The sequence below is a fragment of the Uranotaenia lowii genome, chromosome 3 (assembly GCF_029784155.1).
Source record: "Uranotaenia lowii strain MFRU-FL chromosome 3, ASM2978415v1, whole genome shotgun sequence".
NCBI lineage: Eukaryota > Metazoa > Arthropoda > Insecta > Diptera > Culicidae > Uranotaenia > Uranotaenia lowii.
Window position 1 is genome coordinate 122030944 of NC_073693.1, and position 21908 is coordinate 122052851.

At 33.3% G+C, this 21908-nt stretch overlaps 2 protein-coding genes across 3 annotated transcripts in view; one reads left to right on the forward strand and one right to left on the reverse strand.

The window, feature by feature from the left end:
• Positions 1-20208, forward strand: part of LOC129752570 (uncharacterized) — a 48402-nt gene extending 28194 nt beyond the window's left edge. The window contains exon 2 of the mRNA XM_055748343.1: positions 20108-20208. Within this exon, the coding sequence (XP_055604318.1) occupies positions 20108-20208 (101 nt within the window). The remainder of the gene's footprint in view (positions 1-20107) is intronic.
• The window catches only part of LOC129750874 (G-protein coupled receptor dmsr-1), a 477126-nt gene that overhangs the window by 414367 nt on the left and 40851 nt on the right, over positions 1-21908 (reverse strand). The window lies entirely within an intron of this gene.

A 21908-nucleotide genomic window follows, 5' to 3' on the forward strand; every position in this document is an offset into this window, starting at 1 on the left:
GCAAAATTAGGAAAAAATAGACCCCCTCTCCCCCCTTGTCACATATTGTAACAACTTCCGTCACCCCCCTTTTTGTATTACGTCACGCATTCATAACCCCCCCCCCCTTCGGGATAAACTTTTCAACTAAATTCATCAGTTTTATTCAAAGAACTGAAAAAAGGTTACCAACTTTTAACAAGTCTTTAATGCAGCATCAGCGATGATGTTTGAGAAACCATTCAAATCTAGTTCCTTTTCTTCAATCAATTCGCAATCCAAATCTTCTTAACAGCATTCCTGTACACGTTTTGCCACAATTTTAGTGGGGCAGACTTTCCTGAGTGTTTCAGTGGAGGTGTTCTTGTGTACATTCTTATGCTCATAAAGTTTACGTAGTATAATTTTATTGAATTTAGGATAAGATTATTTGTTATTGGTTTGGCTTTTTTTTGTAACAATATGTGATGTCACGTTCAAGCTGAACCCCCTCCCCCATGTCACAAATTGTCACAAAAATCGAAACCCCCTCTCCCCCCTAACGCGTGACATCGTTTAAGGACGGCCCAAATGGGTAGTAAGGTACCATTGCTGAAGTTAAAAAGTGAAATGTGGATGGATCAAAGCAATCGAGAGATTCCCTTTTATTCTTATTGGAAAAAGGGCATTAAAGGGAATCTTTCGATTTCTTTGATTCAGTAGAATTATTCAACCAAGTAGGCTCACAACACATATTAGAGAGAAAAGGTTGAGAGATGACCAAAAAAAAGGTCATCACTTCGAGCGAAATTTCCGTTACTTTAGCGTAGCCTGATTTTGCCTGATTGTTCCCTGATTTTCGAAAAAAAAATGTTGGCAATCCTGCTTAGTGGTGAAAATTTCATCAAGATTGAAGCAGTCAGTCAAAAGTTATCGACGATGGAACGTGGAAGGTGAGAGAAAATTCTGCAAACTCACGTAGAGAAACCGACGTGGTCAGGGGTAAAGATCGCGAAATTCCTGAAGTATCCAAAATCGACTGTAACTTCGGTGCTGCAATGTTACCGGGAGACCCTTACGGTGGATCGAGCAAAACAAACCAGGCGTAGAAGTGTAACATATGACCGAAAGCTGCGAGCAAAGGTAATTCGATCAGTTCACTATAATCCTGGAATCTCCTTGCGTGATTTGGCGAAAAAGTTCAAGACGAACCACAGTACAGCTCGACGACAGGACGCTGAAGCAAAACCTGGATGCCAAAACCAGGGCAAGGAAGTTGTACGAGAAAGTGTTGACCAAGTACAACGGATGTATTTTGATGGACGACGAAACTTACGTCAAAATGGATTTTGGACAAATACCCGATAATTTTACCTTGCGAAGCGTAAAGGGAATGTCCGGTTGATGATTTGATAAGGGATCTGTAGTTGTGGGAAGAAGACTAAAATTTTCATCACTGGGGACACAATGAATGGAAATGTTTACAAAGAAGAATGTCTCCAGAAGAGGGTTTTGCCATTCATTCGGTCCCACAAAGGTCCGGTGAAGTTCTGGCTGGACCTGGCAAGCTGCCACTACAGCCGGGATGTCGTTAAGTGGTTTAAGGAGAACAAGATCGATTTTGTTGAACAAAGTATCAATCCACCAAACTTTCCGTATTTTCGTCCCATCGTGAAATATTGGGCAATATTTAAGGGCAAACTGAAGACATGTGGCAGAACCATGAAAAAATCCGCTCAAATGGAAAAGTGGTGGAACAAGATAGCTAATGAGATTACAGCAGTACTGTGCAGAAAATGATGGGTAAGAAGTTCGAAAATTCATCGGAAAAGCTGACGAATGATATTTTTGTGTTTTTTCCTTAAAGTGCAATAAAAACCCTGAAAAATGACATTTTTACTTTTGTTGTACGTTATTTCTTTGCGGAGAAATGATCTATTTTATCCGACCAGATTCTATGTGAAACAGACTTTACCATACGATCATAAATCCGGAGTCTCATAAAAATTCGAAATCATTTTGAATCAATAAATAAATTCCTCTAAATGGGCCGTTCAGATACTACGAGGAAAATAATTAAATTTTTGCTATAGAAATTTTGTAGAACTTTGCCGGAAAAAGTGCAAACCCGTATGAATATTTCCCAAAAAAGTGTTCTTGCGAATTTTCACGTTTTTTTTGGCATTTTCAGCTAACCCTTGAATATGAAAAATCTAGAGCAGATAGAAAAACTCCAAAGAAGTCAAATTTAAAACAAATCATGGCACTTTACAGGTTAAATTAATAGTGGCCCAAATTTGTATAGAAATTATAAAACTTTGGTTTAAAGCTAGTTTTTCTGCTAAGAATACGTCGAGATTTCTATTTTACAGCAATTTATTTCAAAACCGTTTAAATAAACGTTCCCCGGAAAAATCAGCGACTTACATCATCGGAAACACATCATTTGTGGCACTCATAGCCAAAAAAACTGAATCCGTTTTCCGAGAAAATATTTCGAAATGAGTGACTCTCAATTGGTTTCTTGGAACAAACGATTGACAGGAAGCTGTAATTCAAAATTTGGAATCGAATCAAAATGTTTCGGAGCGATTATTTTGTCCGAAGTGAGTATGATGTAAGCAAATGGTTCCATTCAATATGGTATTTAACCTTTTGGAACATTTTGCTTCTCAGTGCTGATTCGTTGTTTAATGTCATCTATACACACATGCAGAAATGTTAAATCCTGTTTGTGGTAGGTTTTTTTTCTTTTTTATGCTGTTTGTGGAATTGAAGGTGAATACTTACATCGAATCCAAGAATTATTTACCAAGCAGAATGTTTTAAAACAGTATGTAATTATTATGCACTATTAAATGAATGAAAATTTGTCAGTTTGGCAAATTTATACTACTTAACCTGACAACTTGTTGTTTATATTTTGATGAAAAAATTTACCTTCAACATTCAAAACAAATCTAAATATTAAAAAAAAATATTTCATACAATCAAAACGTTCGTTTAAAGATTTATTCCATCAAAAATATTTTGGATAGGCTCTATTCAGTTAAAGAAATGCAGCGTGAGAAATCCAATGACCTTAACAATTTTTTCTCTGATTGAATTCCTTCTTCCTTTTCTGTGCTCTTCTGAATTGCTTATCGCCATGATTAATTAGCTGATTGTTTCCATCGCAATGCCGCTGCGGGAGAAGGGCATAACGAAATTACTGTTTTATTCTTGAGAGTTGTTTCGGACTTCCTCGAATCCACCATCAGTCAAGTTGCTGCGGTAATGGACCAATGGTAAATGGTAAAGCCACTTCACGCTCTCCCATGGTAACGGAACTTACCAGATATTTAGTATCGATTTTTGAACCGTTCTTCCGGCGAATTCCCCGAAAATAACCAACAGTGATTGTCTTCTCTGGGTCTCCTTTTTCCAAGTTTCCCTCAGGCTGCCAACTGTTGGCCTTTCAACTATCGTCCAATAGATCGGCCCAACCAATAAGAAGAATCGTTTCCTAGACCACAGACGATGACCGACTTTTGACTTTCTGCCAGCAAACAGGCGAACTGGCAATCGGGAATAAAATACCCGAAAGGAAATTGGCGTCCTTACCGAGATAGTGGCATGGTTTATTGGGTTTCGCTTTTCGATTGGTGGTTTTTTATCGTGGGGAGGATGCTAAATTTGGTCCTACAAACGGTCTGGTGAGCACCGAGTTTCATCAACAGCTTCCCTCCGCAAATTGAACTGGAAAATCAACACCTCGGTCGTGAATTTCACTTGCAACTATGGACAACAACCTTTGAACAGAGAATTCAGTAGCAAGGCCTTTTTTAACGGCCTTGATACTGAACAAGTTTTTTAATGTTAAATTCGGCTTGAAATTCAATTTTATAGAAACTCATATCTTGATACAAAAAAAACCCTGAACCATTAATTTGGGACTTCAAAACTCTTTCTTGGAATACTATATTAACACATCAACAAGTTGGTAGCTATATGACAGGTGTTTACTACTCAAGATAGTCAACACGATGAGCATAATAAAAAAGTATAGTTGCCAGAACTATTTACCATCACTTTATTAGAAATTTTGATACTAGTAGAACATTTCGAAAATTTTATCATGTAAAAATGTTTTCAAGATCTCTAGAAGTTGTATTTTTTACAGAACTGTTTCATTTTCAGCCGTATGTGATAGAAATATTGCTATTTTTGCATCAAAGCATGCGGAAATAGAACACGTGTTGTAAAAAAACTTGAAGGCCGCCGATCTTGAAAATGTTTTTGCATGGTGAAGTTTTCAGAATGTGCTAAAAGTGTTAAAACTTCTACCACTTTTCTCAACGCGAGTGAACTTGCTCTAAGTTCTACTATTGATTCGCAGTTGGCCTTGGACGAGTCCGGTTGTGTTTTTTTCGGTAGCGCGTTTCGTCCAGACATTCTCATACTTGAAATATTTATTTATGGATTGTAGATACTTCAAATTCCTTTACATTCCATAGAATAACGTTGATGTACAGTGTAATGATATGTGAAGTTTGGAAAGCAGCTTTCGGGGATAAATTAATTGTGATTGAAAAAATAGTGCTTGTAAGTAAAGGAAAGTAAAATGGTATTCGGTGTGATCAGATTTTTACTTACGCAGTGCCAAATTTAACGATTGTGATTCTCAAGCATATTTTTCGATACGAAAATGTGCTTAGAGCAGGTTCACTCGTGTTGGAAGGAATTGGTAGAAATTTTGACACTTCAAGCACATTTTGAAAATTTTACAATGTCAAATTTTGTTCAATTTTGTTCAATTTTGTTCTTTACAACACTTATAGACATAGTGTGTTGTGATGCAAAAATAGCTGGATTTATATCAGATACGCCTGAATTAGAAACAGTGTTGTAATAAAATTTCACGACAGCAGGTCTTGAAAAAAAAAATGCATTGAAAAATTTTCAAAATGCGCTACAAGTGTCAAAATTTCTACCACTTTCTTCCAACACGAGTGAACTTGCTCAGCAATGCAGTGGCGCAGCCCAATTTTAGAGCAAGTTCACTGGTGTTGGGAAATAGTGGTTGAAACTTTGTCCCTTTTTGCACATTTTGAAAATTTTGACATGCAAAAACCTTTTCAAAATTTGTGGCATTCAAGTTTTTTAACAACACGTGTCGTAGTTTCGCATGCTGTGATGCAAAAATAGCAATATTTCTATCACATACGGCTGAAATAGAAACAGTGTTGTGAAAAAATACAACGTCCAAAGATCTTGAAAACATTTTTGCATTGTAAAATTTTCAAAATGTCAAAATTTCTACCACTTTTTTCCAACACCAGTGAACTTACTCTTAAGGTCACAAGAAGAGAAAAAGGGAAAATTCCGCGATGGGCGGAAAATGAGGTTCTTTTTTCTGATTGCTGCAATACGCGTAGCTTGTAGGCGACAGATATTTTCAAAAATATTTGGTTGCGACCAAGGCTGGGAAATTTCAGTCTATATCGTTCCATTCTGACCAACGTCTAGTAGTCAATGTTATCGAAAGAATATCAAAGTTGTCTACCAGTTGATTGACCAAGCTACAATATCAGTCAGGCAGCAATGTCAATATTGAATGGCATTTTGCACTCCACTCGCATCACACATACGGTCGTCTTTCAATTTCATGTTATGGCTGTGTTGGAAGGGATTCTACGTTATAAGTTGTGCAACAGTTGAAAAAATTTAGTTGTTGGCTGTAAGAAGAAAAAAGTCATAGCAAGCATGATGTCGTTCATTGAACTTGGTCATGACATTGTAATCTATTGTCGCTGATCAAAAATCAGTATCGCATGACATAGACATGCTAAGCAGTATCAAAGTCGGCTGATATTGGCTGTCTGGCACTGATAATTTGCATAACTCGATTAAGTTGACTCCAATCAGGAAGAATTGCGAGACAGCACCGGCCTAAACCTCTTCTATACCTTTTAATGAACTTTTGTAAGATTCTTTTTCGAAATTTTTATGTTTTACCTTATTTTATCAGTCTTATTTGCCAATTAGGATTTCCCATAAAATTGTTCCTTGCTATCTGAATACAGCATCCGGGGTAGTATGAGTTCTCTGCATCTGAAAATTTTATTTTGTTGAATCAGATCATCGCCATAATGATTACATTGATTTGTCGCGGTGTGCATTATTGTACTACACTTATTTTTAAAACCAACACTTTAAACGAATATTGAATCTAGATACTCGTTTTGGCATCTTGTGTTTGTTTTGATGATTAAGTATTACTTTGTGAATCAGCAGAGCCGGATTAAGCCAACGGGGGGCTCGGGGCAAATTTTATCGGGGGCCCTTATGAATTTATTTTTGTTTATATACATTCTTAGAGAATACATCATATTTTAAACATAAAAAGAACTGGAAATAAGTTCCATACATCGCCTTCTACTTTCCATAATGGCTGCGTAAAAGGTAGTTTCTGATGTGTATCTTCTTCTTCAAACAATTATTGTTAATCCATCACGAGCAAACATTGAAGAAGAGTTAATGAACTTATTGAAAATAAAAACTCTGATTAGAGCTGTTAAAAGCAAAATTGAAACAACAAATTACTCCACAAGGTGGTAAACTGTCATAAATAAACAAAAAAAAAAAATTAGCAAATTATTTAAAAGCTCTATCATTAACTTGAATCCGCTTGTTTAGAAAAAAAAATCAAGATAAATATTGAAATGTTTTTCATGTCCTTTACCGAAAGCAAAATACATGTTTATCTTATGAAAATTGGGAAATAACAAAAAGATCTCTGATAAAACATCCAATATTTTAAAAAATATATCCAAAGACATAAATTAAAATTCAATGGAGATATCTGTATCAAGTACAAGAATAAAATTTAAAACCTAAGATCAGATTTTATTCAGAACCATAATTCAGTCTCTCTTTTTTTTTAATCATATTTTCAAATCAAGATGAGGGAAACAAATTGCAAATGAAATTCAAATACACAATTGAGAAACTTGAGATTTGCTAGGACATTTTTGGTGCCTATGTTTGAATATTTTATTTTGGGAGATTTGGCAAAAGTTATTTTAACGAATTTTAACCTTTTTTCCAAAAATTTCACAAAAACAAGAGCTGTCAGAATTTTGTTAGCTTGTGCTATTTATTGTAGGGAAAGCATTCCAAACTTCCCGAAAATTTTGGACATGCCTGGGTCATCAAAGTAAAGTGGACAAGTGAAGCAAACTAGAGGCTGGCCCGATTGCCAAAATATTGCTAAAACAAGTCCGTATTTTTCTGGATTTATTTCCATTATTTAAAAAATTTAAAATTTTAAGTGTTTTTTCCACCTTCTTCTGGATTTTTTTCTTCGAAAAATCGCTGGATTCTACTTAGGTTTCTTCGGATTTTGTGTTAAAATGCCTTGATTTCGCCAGGTTTTAATCTTGTTATAAATTTGTAAGATGAATGTAGAATGAAATTCAAGAAATATGATTTGATATTTTATTGTAAGTCCATTGGAATTTATGTGTTTTTCGAATGACGTTTTTATGATTAATTTATCAAAGACAAACCGTTTCGATGATAAATTAAAAAGCCGCTGGGTATTGCTTTCATTTATTTTTTTTATTTTTTAAGAGACACTTTCGAAATACTTTTAAGCGTTGCCCATATAACCACATTTCGTTGAGTTTTCAGAACTGTGGCGTATTAGGAATTTAGTAAGAAACATATAAGAGCTTATTTATGTTCTGGAAGATAGGTACAATAAATAATATAACTACATCCTGTCTTCGATTTCATTAAAATTCTACCGTTTATTTTTTGTTAAAAAATTTGCTAATTTTTTTAATAAGCTGGAATTGATGATCAGCCCTCTTCTAATTTTACTTAGTTCTCGTTTACTTATGAAATAGTCATTGCACACTTGAACATAGAAAAAAATCATTCGTAAAAATATGAAAATATGCGCAATACATAAGAACTTCGTAACTATTTAAAAATTGTTGGAAAAGTAAGAGTCTCTTTTGTAATAGATATCAAATATTTTCAAGAGAAAAATGAAACCAATGAGATTATTTTTTTTAATTATTTGAACGCATCTGACGTATTTTGATAAAAATAAAATAAAAATTCTACAATATCTGGATTGTGCTTAGATTTCTGCGGATTTTGTGTTAAAAAAACTCGAAATCGAGTGCCTAATTTTGTCTGGTTTCAAAAAATGTTGTTCTGATTTGCACAGCTTGCATAAATACGGAAAAAAAAATCGGCAATACTTACTGCAGGGGCCCCTTTACCTGAAACAAGAATGAAACTATTCGAGATATTATTTCACGGGCCCCATTACTTGTTATATTTGATGATTCAATTTCGATTGTTTTCCATTTATAAAAAAACTAAGTTTTCTAGAACTTAAACCTGTATGACAAAAGTAATGTTATACTTTTTTTCCCTCGGGGGAACTGCTCTCATTGCTTCCCATTAATCCGGCCGCGTGTATCAGCAAATGAGAGATTTGTGTAGTCACCAAATGCTATTTTATGCTTTGCTTTTAATTTTTTTACTTTTCTCAATTCTTAAAAATACGGGAATACTTAAGAATTTTGAATTTTAAGAACGTATAAACAAAAAAAGATATTTTTTAAAGCAAGCATCAAATCGTTAAGCAGGCTTCTACAATTTTTTTAAACGGGATAAAACCTTTTTTTAATTTCCAAACTAATCTTAAAGTGCTCAAAACTTACATTCTTCATCTTCATATAATGTTTGTATTTTCGAATAAATTTTTTGAATTTTATATTTTGCAAATAAAATTATCGAAGTTTCTAGTGAAATTATTTATTATTTTTTAAATATTTTTATAAAGTTGGTATTTGTTTTCAGTTCTAAATTTTTATGTTTTGAAAACATAATCTTCTCGGAAGCATATTAATCTTAACTGTTTATTAAACAATTACAAGTTCTACCTGTTGTCCCCTCTCAATTTACGGCAATATAATATTAAGAAATTGAGCTTTTCAACTATTAACTTTTTAGCCTTTTATTTTGATAATTGATGGAGTTTGAATGAAAAAAAAAATTATCTCTGACTTTGAACACAATCAACCCTCACTTTGAGAATGTAGGAAAGAAATGGTAATAAGGATGAACTAAAATTTATTATTATTATTATTCTTGTATCTGAAGTTTTAAATTTTGACCCGAAAATTTTTCTATAAAAATAATGTCAAATTTGTAAACTAGAATGCTTGAAATTTATTTTCAAGCAAATATCTAGCACAGAATAAGGAGCAAAATTTAGAACAATTAATCAATGACTTGCCGTAAAGAACATTGATTTAAATTTTGATTCTTTTATTTAAATTATATCAAAAGTTTTTTTTTATTATCTAAGTATGTGTGGTGGTCGTGAGTAAAAAACTGGATTTAGAAATAATTTTCCTTATTTTTGTGAATTTTTGGTATTTTTGTTATTTCTAGCTAAATTTGAATTTCGAAACCCGCATCCACTACAAAAAATGAGTTTTACTTAAGGCCGTTCAGAGCACATACAATCGAAAAAACCATGTTGTCTCAAGCGGAAAATAAACAGCTCGTAGAATAATAATTTTTTAACGGAATTATGAATTTCAAACTTTAGTACTTATATCGTATCGTTTTCGTTTAGACTGCCTTTTAGATGATAAACCTTGGAAATAAAAAAAATTAAAAACAAAGGGACGAAATATATTTTGAATTCATGGAAAAGTATTTAAATATTGTATAATTCTTATCAAATCAAGTGTTCAAATGATGTTTTTGATAAATTCCGTACCTGGAAACTATGAAATTTTGAAAAATGAAGGGAAAGTCTTAGAGGAACATGAGAAATCAAAAAATTGAGAACAAAGACGTAAATGATATGATTTTCTCGCAAAAGATCTACTCCCGTCACGTCTTTGAGTCGTTGAATCTTTCACAAGATTTTTTTTTAATTTCCAAGTTTCTCTCCCCACCTTTAATAATTTGATAATGCTTACGTTTTGAGTCGAAGTCTTCAGATCTATTAAGATGAAATTCAAAATATTTAGAATACGCATGTGGAGTTTCTGTAACTTGTGCCTGTTAGATAAGTTCAAATGAATGAATCATCCTTTAAAACTAGAAATTGGTTCTAAGAACGATTCCTTCCCCAGTTCAAGTTGATTTGTAGGCTCAAACAATAAAATTAACGTACGGCGAGCGCGTACTAACTGTTTTTCAACTTTACTTTTTTTAGAACAGACAGCGATAATTTCCGAGAACTCGTCAGCCGCTATAAATTTTATTGCCTTAGACAGGGGCCTTTATCTGCAAACCATCATTAAGTATTTCTTCTCTACCTCTTCTCTACACTTTGACCTGCTGCATCAATAATTTCGTGAACCACCTTTCCCAGGTAGCGCGTTTCGTCCTTATTAGGCAACGGCGATATTCATTATTTCTACGACTTGCTGCTGGAATTCCTTTGATGATTTTGGGGGTTTTATTCATCCCTCACAAATTAGAACTAGGAATCGTCATGTAATATTCAGTAGAACTTGATCCCACAAGTTCTGTGTACCAGATCTCGTTCTGTTACATTTTCCGATTCCATTCTCTCATACTCAGAATTTATTTGAAACGTTTTCTTCGATAAGATTAAATTCTGACACCAATGTCTAGTTCAAAGAGATACCAAAAAGTTGGAATACCTTTGAAAACCTCCTTGGAACAATCCAAAAAGTACTCGTGAAAGTTTTCCAACCGGTTTCGACGGCTCTGCTGGCAGCGAGAGAGGAGGTTCAACAGAAACCCTTGCTGGTAATACTAAACTGCTGCTTTTGATGCTGCTCCACGGTCGACTCACGCACCCACGCAATCTTCCACACGCCCGCCGCAGAAATGGAAAGACAAACTCTTTGGTGCCACCCGCTAACTTGAAAGTTATGATTTGAAAATTAAACTGCTGAGGAAGTTTTGTCGCGGATTATTTCGCGATGAGTGAATAAATCTTCATTGCGAATCAATTAAGAGACGACTGTCAAAAGAATTGCTTGACACATTGTTGCTGGAGGAGGATGGAAAAAGGGCTTCCCCAAAGTTTGAGGAGCAAAGCAATGGCGAAATTCAAATAAACGCGTTAGTCTTCTTTTCACATTAATTCAGCCACCCACGTGTTGGTGTAAATATAAGACACCGCAATGTGAATTAACAACCACAAAATGTTGATTCAGTCTCCAGTTAGCTTTTGGCGAATGGGTCAGATCACGGAGAAGGATGAAACACTAGCTGACCAGATATATTTCGTTTTACAATATATAGGGGAGAGTGGGGATACTTGATCCCCAGTGTTCGGCACAAAAGCGCTAATCCGCTATTTGCTAGTTAGTCCGCTAACTTTTTGTTAGCGGTTTAATTTTGCCGCTAAGTTTGGAATGATTTAGCGAATTGAAAAGTTCCGCTATTTTTTGGTTCCGCTAATTGAAGATCGCTAACTCCCATATATTTGTATCAATCTCTCGAATTTTTAGTGATAGAATAAACTTTTTTTCATTAATCAAGTCAAAGTGACATTGTGCATCATTCTGATTGCTTAATTGGATTCATTGGAGGAATGCGTACTAGAGTTAGAAAAAAGTTGTATTTAGTGTCATTTTTCTCTCTTTAAGCACTTTTTTAGCAACTTTTACAGAAGAAGATAACAATAAAAGGTGTTAAACAATATAAAACTATTTTCAACATCTCTATATCAGCATTTGTTTTAAAGTGGTTGAGCTATTTATTTTTCACATTACAGTTTTTTTTAGAGATTTTACAGATCAGTTCATATAAAAATAAGATAAAATCACTATTGTAGCCTTCGTTGTAAGTTCAAATAGAGATTGTATAAATGTTCACGTTTGACAATGCTCCTGTTAATTTGAAAAAGGGGAAAACAGGTTAAAGATAATGCCAAAACAAAACAAAAATGAATTGCACAAAACATTATTTGCAACAAAATTGCATACTATCTACTTTGCACAAAACCGACAAATCGGGTAAATTTTAAACCAAAATTTAAATAAAAAAAAGAGAGATTTAGCTCACATTTTTCACATTCTGTTCTTTTGCTCTTTCTTTAATTGTTTTTTATTATTTATAGAATACAGAGATTCGTTAAAACTCCTTAAATCTTTGACAGTTTTAGTTTTGCTCATATAATTTTATGAAAATACGATCAATTTATCAAATTTTAAATCAAATACTTGAAACTTTACCAATTCCCCCTTGGGGAGTTGAAAAAATCGAAAGGGGGAAGTGCTTGACTTAAGAAAAATTTGATATTTGTTACGGCCTTAATGTTGGTAAACAGTTAGCGATTAGCGATTAGCGCGTTAAGCTTAAAGCGATAACTTTTTGGCACATTTAGCGAATTTAATTAGCGATCGCTAACATTGTATGACTTAGCGATTTAATTAGCGGCGCTAATTTTTCAGTTAGCGATGCCGAACACTGTTGATCCCCTTTTCTTATTTTCGCCATATCTTTTTGGAAAAAATTAGCAACTCGCCGTCTTTGACATATCTGACAGCTTGTAACTTCAAGTTTCTATGCTCCAAAAATTAGAACGATACTTGTACCCGTAGATGAACTAGAAGCATTTTCGTGGGAGTAAAAAAATTGCGATTTATCTGAAGTTAGGGGAGACTTGATCCCCTATTGAAGGAGACGTGATCTTTTATTCAGGAAGCCCTAATCCTTGTATAAAAATCAAACAAAACCCCAAGATAGAATGTTAATTGACTATTTTGGTAATGTTTTTTTCTCATTTCACAATTTATAGCAGAGATAAGAAGAAAATTATATAACTTTGTCTCAACGCTAATACATTGCATACTTAAAGGCGCTATTTTTTATAATTAAGAGAAAATTGATTATTTTTGCTCTTTTCTTCAGACAATTGTTTGATAAATATTAGTTTTTAATTAAATATTCGTAATTTCGTAATCAGCAATCATAACGATCAATTCAGAAGAAGAATATGCCGTTTGGAAGGGGGATCAATTGTACCCAACTCTAGGGGATCAATTGTACCCATAATCAACATTTTAGAAAACTTTTTCTTGAAAAAGTTGAGAGTTTTCCATTACTTTGAAAATATAGCATTATGAAGTTGATTTTACGCTCGAACGATTGATACATTGGAACAAATATTATTTTCATAATTCTACCATGTAAGGAACATTTTGAAGTGATGAAAAAAGATCTTCAAGTTACATTTTGTGAAATTTTTCAAACAAAGTTCAATTACTCAAACAATTATTTTGTTAAAAAAAATTAAACTACAAGCATTGTTATTTTGCACATTTTGGCACATTTTTCTAGAACATTTGATCTTTGTAAGACATTCCAGTTTCGAGATATATCTAAGGAATCAAGTATCCCCAGGGATCAAGTATCCTCATTCTCCCCTAGAGAAAAAAAAAAGTTTTCATCCATCCATCTTTTATTTCTTAAGTATAAGGAACATTCCATGCATAATAGAATGTGTCAAATTTTGTTTCCAATAAACGTGTGATTTTTTAATTTAGATTTGAATAAAATTGAGGTAAATGAAAAGTTTGGTATGAAAACGGTCGAATTTGGAGGCAGTCTTCTTTGTATTTTATGCCATTTATTTAGTCAATCGTTATGAAAGACTGAGTATTTTGTAGTTTCCACAAATTGTTAGTCAGTATTTCCCGGAGATAAACAAGGAGAAAAAAATTAAAAATGTTATGTCTAGTACTTGACGACTAGACATAAAAATTTTAAATTTTTTCTCCTTGTTTATCTTCGGGAAGTACTGGCGAGACTTTTCAACGAAAAATTTCTGGTTGGAAAGCTGCCAAGCAATGTTTGGAAAATCGCTCAAGAAAAGCAATCAGGATTCGTTTCAAGCTAGAATACTTATACCTCCGAGTGCTGTGATACGCAGATGGAAAAAATATCCGTTGAATATTGTCGAACATCAACACTAACTAGATACATGATAGACGATCATGAATGTCTCAGAAGGAAAATCTGAAGAAATGCCAGGACCACATGTTGAAATATGCCGTAGCACATGCTGGACAGTTCATTGCGGTCACTTAGTAATGATTTTGTTCTTCTACGCAAGGCGAAAAACGAAAAATCATGTTGTAAACTTTACACATCTCTCAGAACTGATACATATCAGTTGTGAACTTTGAAGGTTGAAAACCATAAAGGAAGGCAATCACCATCGGAACGTTCGTGGCTGATAGTCTGCGTCCTTCTTTACCACATCATGTTTATTGGGAATGTATCAAATACAGCAGCGTCGTTGTCATGCATGATTGTTTATATGATTTGGTTGGAGTGGAAAAATTGACTGCTTCGATTTTTTTGGCTCTGAATGCAGTAAAGCATGGCTAATCGAAAATGATTGATTTTAGGAACATTGCTGCCAAGTGACCGCTAAAGAGTTCGATTTGCTGTCTGTCACTTCACGAAATCAATAACCTTCACTTTTATTCAAATTTTTGCTCACTAGTGGATCCTCCAGGACAGGCCCGTGCGAAGGACCCGTTCATGGAGGGGGGGGGGGGGGGTTCGAAATTCAAATTTAGCTAAAAATAATAATAATACCAATAATACACAATTAACAAGAAATTGAATTCATAACCATTTTCTTACTCATGATTATCACACAAACTCAAAAAATAATAAATTTTACTAATAAATTTTTTTTATTTTTTTTCAAAACAAATCGCAATGAAAGTTTCAAATCAATTATATTTCCGGGAAGTCATTGATTAACTTTTCAAAATGATGTTCCTTAAGCTGAACTTGAAATTTGCTTCAAAATATTTTTCAACCAGTTTAGTTTTCAAATTTGAAATAAATATTTCCATAACAAAGATTTAAAAAAATCTAAATCCTAAAATAAATTTCAGATCAGGTAAAACATTAACCATTGCTGGGAAAATGACAATAATTGTATTTACTATTTTTAAATTGCGACCCAGAGATGGGTCTTGACTCAAACATTCAGTCAGCGAAACTTTTTTTTTTTGTAGGGAAATGAATCCAACTCAGATGAAATTTCAGGGACTAGATAAGAGAAAATCGATGTTGAAAAACATGCGAAAAAAATTCGCCTTGTCTCCCGGTGAGACTTGAACCCACATCTTGCGCCTCTCCGGGGCCCATGTATTAACATTCTACTACAGGAGACCAGCCTGGCGTATGAATATTATACTGGTTGAGTGTCGATGTCTATCGGAATGAAGGGAATAGTTCTCCCATGTGATCATAATCATTTTTCTTGGTCTATTTCTATTCCCATCATTTCATTTTTTTTTTTTTCAACATCGATTTTCTCTTATCTTGTCCCTGAAATTTCATCTGAGTTGGATTCATTTCCCTACATTGTATTTACTATTCATCTTAATTGAGATTTCTTTTCTTCATTTTCAACTGAAGAGTTGATTGAAAAATTCCGCTGTACTATTTTGAATTTGAAATAAACTTAATCGCGATTCGAAATGTGAATTTATGATTTGGAAAAAATCGTTTTTAGAATAAAAAATGAAAACTGAAAAACATAGACAAACTTATCGAGAAAAAAAATTTCAATAGCTTGTCTTTAAAACTCGATAAATTTATTTCAAAAACTTAAAAAACCGTACTATAAAATTTGGTTCAATAATTTGAAAATTGTAAAAAAAATATGAAGTTGCAAATGATAACGTTTCTTACAGAAGGATATTTCTTTCAATAAACACGACTTACCATTATAAAAACTTTTTCATAGAATTTGATTGATAACTCAAGGGAACAGCATTTTAGTGTTTATGGTTTAAAGATTGATTTGATAACTTTTTTTTTATTCATAAAACAATTTATTTAGGCATTTACTTCATACAAAAGTTTTTTTTCCGGGGAATCCACTTGGTACTAATTAAAACCAATCATTGATAACTGTTTAACTATCAAACCTACATTTAAGAAGAAATCTGAACCTGATTTCGTTTATTATATTTTTTTCAAATAAGAAATAATATTTTAATGATGAAGATGATGCATGTTCTAAAAAAGTAATATTCAACAGTTTTTAAAACTTGGGAAAGATATCTGTTCGCGCCAAAAATCAACATCGCGAGCGAACGTATCGACTACCAATTATGGTTCATCACTCAGCCACAAGCAGTATCGTTTGCTATATCTCTGCCACATGCATCTGCATTGATGACAACGATTAGTGCGTGTGTGCAGAAGTATAGGCAAAGGAATGACCGATAGCAATTGTACTCAACCCATTATTGCAGGGCTCTGTTGGTTAGTAGCGAGACGGAGAGACTACCTAGAAAACGCCGGTGTCGGTCGGTCGCACAGAAAATACAGTCCATTTAATTGAAGTTGAGCGTTTTGATTTGAGTTTTCTCCAAATACATACATGTTTCCTGTGATCGTATCATCTTATTAGTGCCGTGTTGTTAATGAGTTATCCGAATAATCAATGCCTGGGGACTCCGCGGCTTAACCGAACCAGTTACTTTAGGGATTGGCCCTAACAATATCATTACAAGTTTTTTTGACTTTATTGTCAGAACCAAATTCCATTTGGTTTAAAACTTCTTTACAAATTCTTTAAATGAGAAAAAGTAAACTAATGGAAAACTTCTATAACTTTTATCGCAGAACTCAAAGTGACTTGAAGTCTTGATGAAGTTGATGATTGGTTCAAATCTTTTATTTCAAAATGTTATGTTTTTGTTTTCAAGTTTCGCGTTCTTGAATAATTTTAACCTATTTAGAAAAGTAATTTCAATAACAAAAGCTGATCGAAAAAACAATGAGAAAAACAAAAACAATGTAAAATTAAGACTGAAATTGGTTTCTTGAAAAAAATTTCATATCAGCATTTAAAACAGCAGCTTTAAGACATAAATGATTCTATTTCAATTAAATTTTTGTAGAAAGCTGAAGGGTATAAGATTTTTTTTTGCTAATTCTGTGAGAGTGCAACACTTGTTTCATGGTTTCCAACTTGTCGATGTATAAGATTAGTGTTCGATAAATTAGTTTTGAAGTTAAAATGGTTCGTTTCAAACTCTGTTCTTGTTTAGTTACACTCCTACACTAAAGACGAGGAATGGTTTTTGTAATTCAAGTTTATAGTTTCAATACAATAGGTTAATCAAAATTTGCAATTAAAAATTAGTACCAACTCATGAACGTCATGTAGTGTCGTAAAATTAAATGTCCAGTCTTGAGATTAAAGAGAAAATTCCGCCGGAGGCGAGCCAAATTTCTGACTTGCTTGGTAACACTTATGTTTAAACACCTTTTAATGTGTATTTTTTCGATACTACGGTGAATATTTTACTTTCAAAAAATCTCCAGGGGGGGGGGGGGGGGGGTTTAACCCCTAACACATTTTGAAATAAGTTTGGGGGTTTTGATCATAAGCTTGTTGGGATCGCACAAATCCCTCTTGTAAAACTTTTCATCAATCATAAAAATACGGCCAGCAGTAAGGATTCTTAAATTGACAAAAGAGATGAATCATCCGATAGGATGAAAGTCCCAGAAGACACAATTAAAGTGATTAAACTAATTAACTAATTGAATTAAACTAATTTTCAGAAACAAAGCGAGAATTCTATCTAAAATCACTTTAATATATTTTCAAACACAGTTGAACAATTTTATTTTTTTCACAATCAAGATTTTAACTTCAGTAGTAAGTTTGTCGTAGTTGAATATAATATTTACATGAAACGATAAAGGTGGCAAATATTTTAGAGAAACTCTGGATTTCTTATATATCTCCATTCAATGTGTAGGGGGAAGTCGTCTATGGCCGGACATCGCCTATGGCCGGACAACATAGATTTTTCGAAAACACAATATCCTAATAATGTTTTAACACCATGAAAATAAAGTGAATAGTAGCCTGATATGATATTCAAAATTGGGTAATCCAATCTGAAAAGGTAAACCAATGATAGGCATCTAAAGCTTTTGCCTAGTAGTACGGAGAGGATCGCCTAAACTTTGCATTTGTATTGCGGTCAGTTTTTTCGGCTTGTAAAATTTCAACTGCATATGAACGACATCGTTGATTGGTTTTCTTTTGACTACAGTAGATATAAGATAACAAAACGGAAGTTCAAACGAAATATTAGGAAAATAAAAAAAAATGCGATTTCTCTATGACCGGACACCAAATTGTTGTCTATGACCGGACAATATTCAAAATTATAGATGATTCCAACTTGAAGCTTTCATTTTTTCATCTCTATAGCACCCTCAAATGGTTAACTGAAGAAAACGATTCAATAACGATACTATTTTGGTCCTCTGAGATAATTTAAATTTTGCTGTCCGGTCATAGACAATTTTTCTCTAGTTTTTTCGAAACAAATGTTTCATTCTGGTTTGTCAAAAAAACTTTTATGACTGGCTTCATAGGACGTTCAGTATTGGAAAACACATACTCACAAGACCTGTCCAAGTGTTTTCAGTCATTTTGCTACGTTTTCGTGCCATTGGTGATAACTTTGGTGAAGTAATTTGTAGTGTCCGGCCATAGACAACACTTTTGGAAATGAGAAAAAACTAACATGAAATGATTTCTCTTACCATATGAATATGTTATAAATTATTTTTTTTCTAATATAGTTAAGTGATCATAATATTGATACTCTTCAAATCAGTAGAGGAACCAATATTTACAAAAATCTATTTTTGAAGTTATTGCTTAAAAACCTTAAGTGTCCGGTAGTAGACGACTTCCCCCTACCTATAATCAGTGTTCGGCATCGCTAACTGAAAAGTTAGCGGCGCTAATTAGATCGCTTACTCAGTGGAAATTAGCGATCGCTAATTAAAACCGCAAAATGTTGCATAAAAGTTATCGTTCTATAATAAAGCGCTAATCGCTAATCGATAGTAGAAAGTTTTGAAAAAGAAAAGAAAACAAATTTTGCAGCCATCTTTAATTTTAATATTGACTAAAAAAGTTGTTAAAGGATATCAATAGGGGCAGTTTTCGAACTTATTTGTAATATTTCTGTCCGTATCAGTTGCGTCAGTTCACTATAAGTTTGAGTTTACGAATTTGATGGAAAGTAAAAGGAAAAACTTTTGAATTAAAAATTTTCAAAATATCCGTTTATCCCGTTTATCAATTTTTTTACATCTGTTAATGCAAAGGTTTTTTTAGGTAGATGTTTTGTTTTGTCCGAAATAGTTTTTCATTCATTGATTTATTGACTTATTTTCTTCTGGAAATTTCAATTTTTCACAACTTGTTCATTTCTTTTATATTCAAAGAAGGATTATGCTTCAGACATAAATCCAAGTGAAGACAATTCAAAAGGACGCTTATTTCTATGATTCCAGTCAAAATCGAGATCGAATTGCTTCTGAAATCAATCTTTAACCAGAATTTTAAATACCTGATCGGATTCAAAATTTCAAATCTGAATGATGCCGAATTTATGATCTATAAGTCTATGGACAAATTAACACATCAAAGAGATAGCGTTCTTCAGTTAGCGGAACTAAAAATAAGCGGAACTTTCTTATCCGCTAGCTGAAGAAAAATTTAGCGAGAAAACAAATTCGCTAACCGAAAGTTAGCGGACTAATTAGCGATTAGCGGATTAGCGTTTTTGTGCCGGACACTGCCTGTAATAAAATATGAATAAAAAAAGGATTATAGCTAAACCTAAACGATGGTTCAAAACTATTTATCGTCTTCCATAAAATTAGTTCCAGACTCCATATCTCCGCTCCAATCATATGTATTACAATTTCTAAAGTGTTTGTAGAGTTAATATTATTTTTTAAAATAAAGATTACCACATTTTTTCATGTAATTCTAACTTTAAAGAGTTATTCAATCAGAATAAAGTTTAAGACAGTTTGTTATCTTGATTAGTAAATCAATATAAGGGGGTGTGAGGAGTGAAATATTGGCCATGAAATGCTGGTCTAAATCCTCCTACGCATGTTTCGAATGCCTGATAAATTAATGTGATAGGTACCATGAAAGTTTCTCCAAATTCCATTCTTTTTTGTGAGAATTTGTTTCATCCTCAGGAGTTTCTGCACAAGTTGAACTGAGAAATAAACGCATTCTATTTTAAACTTTCATGATAACATCACTATGCAGAAAATACATTCATCCAATCCACCCACGATTTTCAAGTCAGGCTTGGTAGTGTGAGGATCTGCTCTGGTTTGCAGGAAACGAGCAACAATGGCGAAGGATGACAGGAATCAACAGAAGGAACTACGAGCGCTGCCGGGCATTCTGCATGATGTCTGTCATAGTTCAACATCGTTAACAGAAGGCGAGGTCTAGAAGGCAATTATCGGTGTCGAGCAGGTGGTTGACTCGATAAAAGCCATCATTTTCCAACAACGGCAGCAGCTGTTGTAACTACCGTCAACTGGGGCAACATGCAACAATTTTCAACTTCAATGGCTTCTAAAAAACTTATGTTCACAGTTAATCTTATCCTTTATGCATCAAAAGTTTTAAGGATGCTGGGGCATCAAATTGGCGTAGTTAAAAAAATTATTGGTTTCTTCAGTTATTTTTAATTTTCTAAAAACATGCGATTTTCACACTCCTTAGAAAATGGGGTAACTTGCAACAAACTTTGATTTTAATGAAAAATCTTATGAACACGTACGAAAATTCATAGTTTTTAATATATTTGCGATGCCTTAAAGACCATTACGCATGACTACACTAATTGCAGTAGTTTTTGGGTTTGTAAAAACAAATTTTCACATTTTTTCTGAAAATAAGGATGCTGCATACATTTAGGGGTTAAATAATACTACGAAAAAATCTACAAGCTGAAATCATAAAAATAAATGTTTAGATGAATGAAATTTAAATGTTTACAAACGCGTGATGCAAAACATTCATATTCCAGCACATGGAAACGAGATTTACAAGGTATTTCTTTGATTTGCATTTTGTTGCATTTAACCCCAAACACCTAACTGAATTTTAAAAATATTCATTTAAAAAAATTGGGTGATTGTTCGAAAAATATTTTTACACCAACAATGTTGATATAACATGAGGAAACCTGTAAAAAGTTTGAAGGTAGTTTTATCAAGTCGATCCGTCATACTGGGTAAAGTTTTTTTCGGCATAAAAAATGTTAAAATTTGTACATTTATTGCTCGATTTTAGATAAAAATAAAAAACTTAAAACAACTAGCTTAAGATGCGAGAAATTATGTCATCATCATTTTGTTATCATTAAAAGATAACTTTATTACAATACATTAAATTAAAAATTGATTCAATGTAGTTTTATATAAATGTTGCATCGAACCCCGCTGTTGCATGATGCCCCGTTTGACGGTACTCCTTTGCTGGGATCGCCCTCCTTCTTCAGCAATGTAACTGTTCAGGTTGGAGGAAAACGATTGCCATTAATTTCGTCAAGCATCTATTCAATCGATGCTTATCGAAAGCAGCTGCTTGAAGCTATCGAACAAAACCGAAGCATTCATCAATCAGTTCGATGAACAAAATAAGGACAGCGTCGTGCAGCAAAAATTTAAAATTTCGAGAACGATTTAGATTTGTCATAACGAGCTCAATCCATACTACACCAATGAGTATAAAAAGTTATCAATAACAAAGTGTTTAGTATCATCAGAATGTGCATAAATTAATATAAACGCATTTATTTTTAATTAATTAAGATAATTGATTCAATTTCCACATGATTGAAAAAAAACCAATAGCAATACAGTATGGAGCCACAATCTCCCGTGGGTGTTTTGAAAAAAAAGGTCTTTCAACATATGTACTTCAAACATCAAAGGGATCAGATAATTGAAAACTAGCTTCATTGAATACGGAATTTTTTAATCAGTGGCCGTCTCAGAAAAGCATTTAAAGAGCATCGTCGAGCAGTGCAATTGAAAGATGCGATCGTATC